The sequence below is a fragment of the Ceratina calcarata genome, unplaced genomic scaffold (assembly GCF_001652005.2).
Source record: "Ceratina calcarata isolate Rehan_Ccalc_2016 unplaced genomic scaffold, ASM165200v1 scaffold197, whole genome shotgun sequence".
NCBI lineage: Eukaryota > Metazoa > Arthropoda > Insecta > Hymenoptera > Apidae > Ceratina > Ceratina calcarata.
This window is the reverse complement of record NW_017141270.1, coordinates 71,847-79,445: the sequence shown is the minus strand read 5'-3', so window position 1 is coordinate 79,445 and position 7,599 is coordinate 71,847. Positions and strand designations below refer to the sequence as shown.

Genomic DNA, 7,599 nt, shown 5'->3' with positions numbered 1-7,599 from the left:
ACACTAGGACGGCTGTACCAACAGTACCTCTTTGGTCAAACCTTTCGGTTGTCCTAGGACCTCCCCCATCGCCAGTATGACCTTCGTTCTACGTTTTATGGGTCTTTGTCAAGTCGCATACCCTTGAAAGGCCTGTGTCGTTGGACACAGTCACCCCTACTCTTCTACGCGTTTTCGAATTTTCTTACACTTGTGTAACAGAGATAATTATTTATCTTAGAGAGAAGACGTGTGTAAGCGTGTTTGGAGCCTTGGAAGGGGTTCAGTTTTCAGTATCGGATGCCTCGCTGACAGTCTATAAACGTATTAACAGCTCGTCAGCTGATCCCGGCCGGTAGCAGTTGCTCGGTACACTTTTGCGGATGTCCGGGTCAGCCGTCAGAGAGAAGATATACGACGTCGTATTAGCGTAACAAATTCGGCTATCCGCAGCGAGACATTAAGCGAAGGATTACTGATACCTACCGCCAGAGGTGACGGCTAACAAAGCACCCTTTTTTTTCAACCCACCGCGATTATTCCTTTCTGAAAAAAAAGGAGAAGACGGGAGAAAACGGGAGGGAGGGAGGTAAAGGAAGTTTCGCGTCTTTCGGCGGAAATTACGATGGCACGAAATCTCTAGTTTTCGGCGTTGGAACAGTTGCCCTTTGCGCGGGAGGGCTCGAGGATTGAAACTGGTCGGAGTTGCTGCTGATGCGGGTTTACAGAGGGAACTTGCCTCCGCTCGTTGTACTATAATTATTCCTCGAGCGTTGTTTCAGTAAAGCGAGCCGGGGGATGAAAGGAAGGCGCATTTACTTTTCCCAAGACAATTAATCAAGCTTCGGGCTCCGCGGAGACGCGTATGATTTAATTCCGCTCGGATCGGAACCGGTATTCAAACGTCAGCGCGAAGTTGGTCGCTCGACGGTAACTGGAATCGTGTAAAACAGATTCACCAATAAATCTCGACGGCTCGCGACGCTTGTAGGAGGGGTAGAAGGTGGCCGGGCTCGGTGTGTTCGCACGACTCTAATTTGTGGATCGTTCGCTAAAAGGAAACTACGTCGTCTACAGGATGGGAGAGAAGAATTTATAGATACCCTAATACCGAAAACTCACTGTGAATATTTCGCGAACAGGCCCAGCCTCGGGGGTGATAAATTCTCCAACTGGCCGACCAACGACTGTGTGGCCAAACTGGCCTGATAATTTTTCGACCGGCATAAATCAGCCCAAGTTGAGCGAACGCTGCTGAAATTATCATTTTCGTCACTACGTTATTGCTGTTAACTAGTTGGGCAATAATCGTATTTCGTTTTATGCAACAACCATTTCACAGCTTCTGTATTATTTCATTCGATATCGCCAGTGGTACAATTAAATGCTCGTACCTCCTAATGCGATTGAAATTCTGTGTTAATGAATTTACAACATCTATTTGTTATATACTAGATATCATGTTCATAATTAACGACTCGATAATTATTCATACACTTCGTACTAAATTCTGTAATTTTGTAGATCTTCTCGTAACGTTCGTCGAATTCTATGTTTCTCTTTTATAAAAATATATACATAAACGTTTTATGATATTTACAATTCAATGGCGTAGACGCATGTGGAAAATATTTCAGAATGACAGGAATCTCCGTTCACGTCTACACGTCAGATTCATTTTTTGACAGGTCAAAAGATCCTGCAGAAGTATCCAGTGATGGTGTTCATCCACGGGGAGAGTTTTGAATGGAACAGCGGGAATCCCTACGACGGTACTATATTGGCAGCCTACGGTAACGTCATCTTCGTTACTATCAACTTCCGCCTCGGCATCCTAGGTAAGTAACTCCCATGAGCGTAATGTCATTAAAAATCCCTAACGGTTACGTCGGACGGTATGAAACGACTGAAAAAAGTCGATCACGGTTACAACGTTTCCAGCAGTTCTCGGTAACTGGATGCGAGTCAGCGGCGCGTTCGCCGTGATTTTTCCGTGAATTCAGCGGCGAGATCAAAAGGTAGCGTGGGAGGCGCGGAGACAAGAGACGGGATGCACATCGAATCGAATATAATCGTTCCGGATTCGAGATCCGGGGGAAATGTGGAACAAGCGCTGCGCCGTCGTCGTCTGCGATACGAATTTATGAAATCTTGCGACGACGACGGCGGCGGCGGGACGGCAGCGTTGCATGAAATCAGGAATTCTGCTTCATTAACATTCGCGCTTCGCTGCGCCATTGGTTTTTGATCTTCGACTAACTCCTTTTTATTTCCACCCCGCGCCCGGCCCAACTGTTTACGCGTTTCTCATCGCGTGCCGAGACGACGACGACGACGAAGATATCTTCCCTCGATATCTTCTACAGTCTGCTCGTATAAATAACGCTACTCGCTCTTAGGCAGTGAACTTCCACTGGCGGCGAACTTCGAATCTTTACTGCGCCGACCTCCGCGTATTGAGTTAATATTCGCGCGAGTTCGTACCGACGGAAATCGTTCCCGGACCGAACTGCAACTTTCGAATATTTTACGCGACTAGACGTTTGATTTATCCGTCCCGAAGTCGGAGACCTATTAATGTTATTACTAGTAAAGTATTTTATTCGGCCGTTCGACCGGATCGTCGCTCGATAAAGATATGATTTTATTTTAACGGCTAGTTTTACGTTCGAGGCCCCTCCGTCCCAGTTTCCTCAATCCTTTTCTGGTGTACAATTCGCCTTCTTTCAAATGATAACGCAGCCTCTCTGCGTGGAACGCGAATGGACGCGTGAGCTACACGCCGCATCCGACTTTTTAAAAGAAGAGGAGGGATAAAGCAACCGGGCGGGGGAGGGACGTAGGGAAAAAAAGGAAGAGCCTCTGCCGCGAAACCATAATCATAAATTAGGTTAAAGTGCTGGGAAGGTACTTAGTTAACTTCACCCTTTCCCCGTCGCATTTGTTCCTGCTCGGCTACAGTTAACCGGGATAACTTCAGTCCCTTGCAACACAACGGAGAAAAAATATGGATAGCGGCTTAAAAAAGAGGAGAGAAACTGCTTTACGTACTAGTCTGATTCTTTGGTGTGTAGGCTGGAATTTATTAACAGCGTACATTCCGCGGGACAAATAAATGATACCGGGTACAATGTTATTATTTTATGAACAATCAACCCCGAGTGGTTGTTACTTCTCTCTTCTTTTTTTTTTCCACTGCTGCAAGTTTATGGTTTGAGATGTTTGATAAGCAGAATTTGGACGCAGGGTTCTTGAGGCCGGGAACGAGGGACGATACGGCGAGCAATTTCGGTCTGCTGGATCAAATAGCCGCTCTCCTTTGGCTGAGGGAGAACGTCGCCGATTTCGGTGGCGATCCAAACAGCATCACGCTTGTTGGCCACGGTACAGGCGCCATTTTTGCTAACCTCCTGCTTATCAGCCCGGTGGCTAATAAGAAAGGTAACGGTTATTGCTGCGTCGCGTGTTTGCGACTTCTGCGACGTCTGCATATTAAGGGGACGCTTTACTGCGGGAAGAACATGTAACCTCCATTTTCGCGGGCACGATAAGGCCCTTCGGAATCCACCGTATCGATTCAACGTATCATTCATTTTTATGAAAGATTAGGCGAGTTCTGGGAAGATCGATGCACTTTTCATAATCATGCATTTCGGTGAACGCACGTCTTAAGTAGTATAAGACGTTTATAGTCAGACATTTCAGTTTTTATAAATAGACTGCGGAATTTATACTCATAGAAATATTTTACATAAAAATTCACGGTCTAACTGTAAAGCTCGAAGAAAAAATAATTACATTAGCAAAGGGTTATTTTTCAATCATGTCAGAGAATATGAACGCAGTATCGCGGCGTCCGGTCAATAATTATATCGCCCAGTGAAAAATAGCTGGATTTAATATTTCACGGCTGGAGGCAGGCTGGTTATCCTATAGGACGTGTGCCATTAATCGTCCTTCCATCTTTCGTAGGTCTGTTCAAGCGAGCTATACTGATGTCCGGATCAGCGTTGAGCGCTGACGCGATTGGGAAGGCACCGATGCAGATCACTAAACAGGTGAATCCACATTAATCAAAATTAATGTTACCAGCCGTTGAATCAGATCATTATAAAAACTACGTAATGTTTGAAAATCAGATTAAGACCGTCGCGTGTTTACGAGCGGAGCTCGGGTTTCTAGAACCCTTGAAAGAAACACGTAATAGCAATTTCCACGGAACCTGTAAAACGCGAATTACACTTCTGGGCTTGGGGTTTAATGACTGGACGTTGAGAACGTCATAAAAAACAGGTTAAAGATTTACAGCGTTTCGATAAAGGCCTAAAACGAACGTATATATATATCGTCGGAAAAGGGAAAGTGCCGGGTTGGTGTTCAGCCACGCGTGGGGAGAAATGTTTCAATTCGGCTTGTCTGATACCTTCGCCGACGGGTGATCGATATCGTATTCCTTGTCAGGCGTGTTTCGCGTATGCCCGAACGTTTTGCTTCCGTTTCGAAACGGTGCAACGAAGAAATATCGCTGTTCGGTTGCCAAGGTGCTCGGGGTCGCTCATTGGGCGTAGCTGAGAAATAGTCGAGAATCATTTTTCAGGTGGCACACGCCTTGGACTGTCCTACCACCACCGACAGCGAGCTCGCGTTCTGCTTGCGCGGCTTGTCTGTAGATGCGTTATTGAACGTCGAGGTTCACAAGCCCACTTACGTTCCTGCGTACGCGCCGTTAATTGACAATGCTGTGATTCCTGACAAGCCTATCAATTTAATGAAGAATTCTCAATTGTTCGGCAAGTAAGTTCGTTCGAAATAAAAATTCGTCATTTATCTAATTTCTGTTCACAATTTTTATTCACTGGCTGATGGCTAATTTACTTTTATATTATACACTTTTATTATATTATACACTTATATTATACACTTTTATATTTCTCCATTCGATGAATGATTTTGATAGTTTTAATGATAAAGGGAAGAATGCCAGTGAGTAGAAATTGGGTCATTCGCTGTACTCGTTGAAAGAATATTTTCTTAATGCTGATATTAAATGGTTTTAACAGATACGACCTTATGTACGGTGTGACCGAGTCGGAGAAGTTTCACGCGCTGCCGCCGATCGCATTGCTGCACGGCATGCTGGACGATCAGAGAGACGAAGTGTTAAGGGAACACGCGAAGGTACTTGCTCGCAGCACTCTTGAACTGTCAATTTCTTGTTCCCCGCCCGTGGACCCGGAGAATTGCCTTTGACTGTGATTTATTGGAAAAAGAAATTGGTATACACGAGTGTCGCCGCGCGGAGTTTTCGGGGCCCGGGAATATTCGCGCACGGACAGATATTGAATCCGGCGAAATTCACTCGACGCAACTCGGGAGAGAGGGGCTGGTAACAAAGTGACGCGATATTTCTTGGTCGGCAGGCAACGCACGAGCTCGACCCGGAACTAATTCTCTCGAAGATTCTCGAACAATACGGCGACTTCTCCGCCGGATATACAGGCGAGTACATCTTGAAGAATCGCGATCTCGTGCTAGACGCGCTATCCGACGCCGGTACCGTAGCTCCATTAATATTGACGGCGGATCTGCATTCAAGGGCGAATCCCAAGAGCTACATGTACGTCTTCTCGCATCCGAAAGCCACGCAGGATTACTCGGGCGTAAGTACGTTTTTCCTCGACTCCAACCCGTCTGAAATAATGATGAAAATACTCGGTAGCTACAGAATTTTGGCTCGTTTGCCTGATTTTAAGTAACATAACGTTTACATTCCATGGCAAGCTTTTTTTTTTCCCCTATCCTATTAGGTAAATTTTTTTACGAACGAATTCATTCTTCGTAAAAACTGGAAAACAATGGAAAACAGAAATAAAAGCAAATCATATTCTGACTGCTTGGAAAACAAGAATACAGTCGAAAATATTCTGAATCTCGTATAACATAACACAGGCAAAATTACTTTTTCTTCCTTCATATTGAAAAACCAAATGAACCTAAATCGATGAACTGCAGATTTTATACATCTACAGAAAAACTGAGTGTGCAGAAAATATAAAGACAGCATCTGACGTATAAAAATATATCAAACATCGAAAGCTGTTTGCACGTTACAATACTGAATCAATGAACGACATATTTATTTAAAGAATTTTTTTAATTAATATTATAAATCTCTCATCTTACGAAGGATTTTTCCATTCATATCCAGCAGTGCTAAAACAAACATCTATTCCTATTAACAATGAGATCAGTCTTTGACAAATTACTATTGCGCAGATGTAATATATTTCGAAATAAATCATATTTATTAAGGGGATGAGAAGATTTCCTTCGTTTCATAGCTGCGCGCGGAGAAGTTAATGAAATCTGAGCTGGTAAGATTCGTGTCTCGAATCGGTGAATGTAGTGATAATAGTGGAAGCAGCTAGGCTGACAAATTCATCCGGGTCATGGATCGGGCAGAAATATTAAGGGATCGCATAAATCACCGGTGACGGTCCTCCGTTGGAAAGTGGAGCACGTACGATTAGACGGTGTACTTTGCATTTTATTCATTTTCGTGCGACGACGTGAGACGACGCGACGAACTCCTCGCCGGAAACAGGGAGCGTGACCTACTAGTAGTTCCGTTGGTCGATCGTGCGCGAACGAGGGGGGAGAAAAATCCCGGCTACGAGGCCCATTTGGACGGTGTCCAACTATTTTTATCGGCGCTGCGTGCCGGCCTGTTACGCTTCGTCGAAGAGTACACTGACCGGCTGCTCTTAAACCGAATCTAACAATCCTCCTTCTTTTCAGCTCCGATTTACAGGTCTGAGTCATCACACATCTTTACGAACGATAAACGTTTCTTCTACCAATTCTTCGAACGCTTCCCTTCGTTAGGATAAAAAATTAGCTTATTAACCACTTGAGCAACAATTTATTTTCAATCAGCACTTTAAAAACAGGAAAGTTTATGACGAGCTGGACTCGTCATTTCCGTTCAAGGGGTTAAATTTAGAAATACATTTATAAAATTTTATACCCGAAATTGGATAAATTCAAAATTGAAGAGGAGGATTCTTCTATCCGGTAGAATATTTACAGACATATTGACGGTCCAGTTAATCGATTATCTGAAACGGTGGCACAACAAAGGGGTTGAAGTTAGTAGAGCAGCGTAGAGAGGGGCGGAAGTTAATAACAACGGTCGCGGTTACGGCGAGGGTCTCTCTCTTGACCGTTCTTCTGGACCGCGAAATTTTGGCCGAGGAACTTCGAGCGAGCCAAACCAAGTGCATACATCGAACCCGTGTGTTTGCAGCAACAACGTCAGCGCACCGTGCACGGCGAGGAGCTGCCCTACGTGCTGGGTGTGCCCCTGGACGGGAGCAAATACGACTCGCGACGCCGATACAACATCGGGGAAACTCTCTTCTCCGAGGCAATGATGAACTGGTGGTGCAGCTTCGCCTACGTCGGGTGAGTCATGTTATTCTCGTCCCGCGCGCTCTTCCCGTGAACTTCGCAAAAATTATTTCATCGTATACTTTTTCCAAACGATTTTTATTCTCGAAGATAAATAAAATCTGGGATAGATTAACACTAGAAAGACTGAAACTTAGTATATACCTATAT

General features: G+C 44.7%; 1 protein-coding gene across 4 annotated transcripts in view; it reads left to right on the top strand.

Annotated features, from left to right (window-relative positions):
* The window catches only part of LOC108622014 (uncharacterized), a 68,690-nt gene that overhangs the window by 45,971 nt on the left and 15,120 nt on the right, over positions 1-7,599 (top strand). For all 4 annotated transcript variants that reach the window (XM_026811167.1, XM_018019646.2, XM_026811165.1 and 1 more), the window contains exons 4-10: positions 1,668-1,817; positions 3,226-3,420; positions 3,952-4,037; positions 4,577-4,773; positions 5,040-5,157; positions 5,400-5,639; positions 7,286-7,443. In XM_026811167.1, coding sequence (XP_026666968.1) covers positions 1,668-1,817; positions 3,226-3,420; positions 3,952-4,037; positions 4,577-4,773; positions 5,040-5,157; positions 5,400-5,639; positions 7,286-7,443 — 1,144 coding nt within the window. The remainder of the gene's footprint in view (positions 1-1,667; positions 1,818-3,225; positions 3,421-3,951; positions 4,038-4,576; positions 4,774-5,039; positions 5,158-5,399; positions 5,640-7,285; positions 7,444-7,599) is intronic.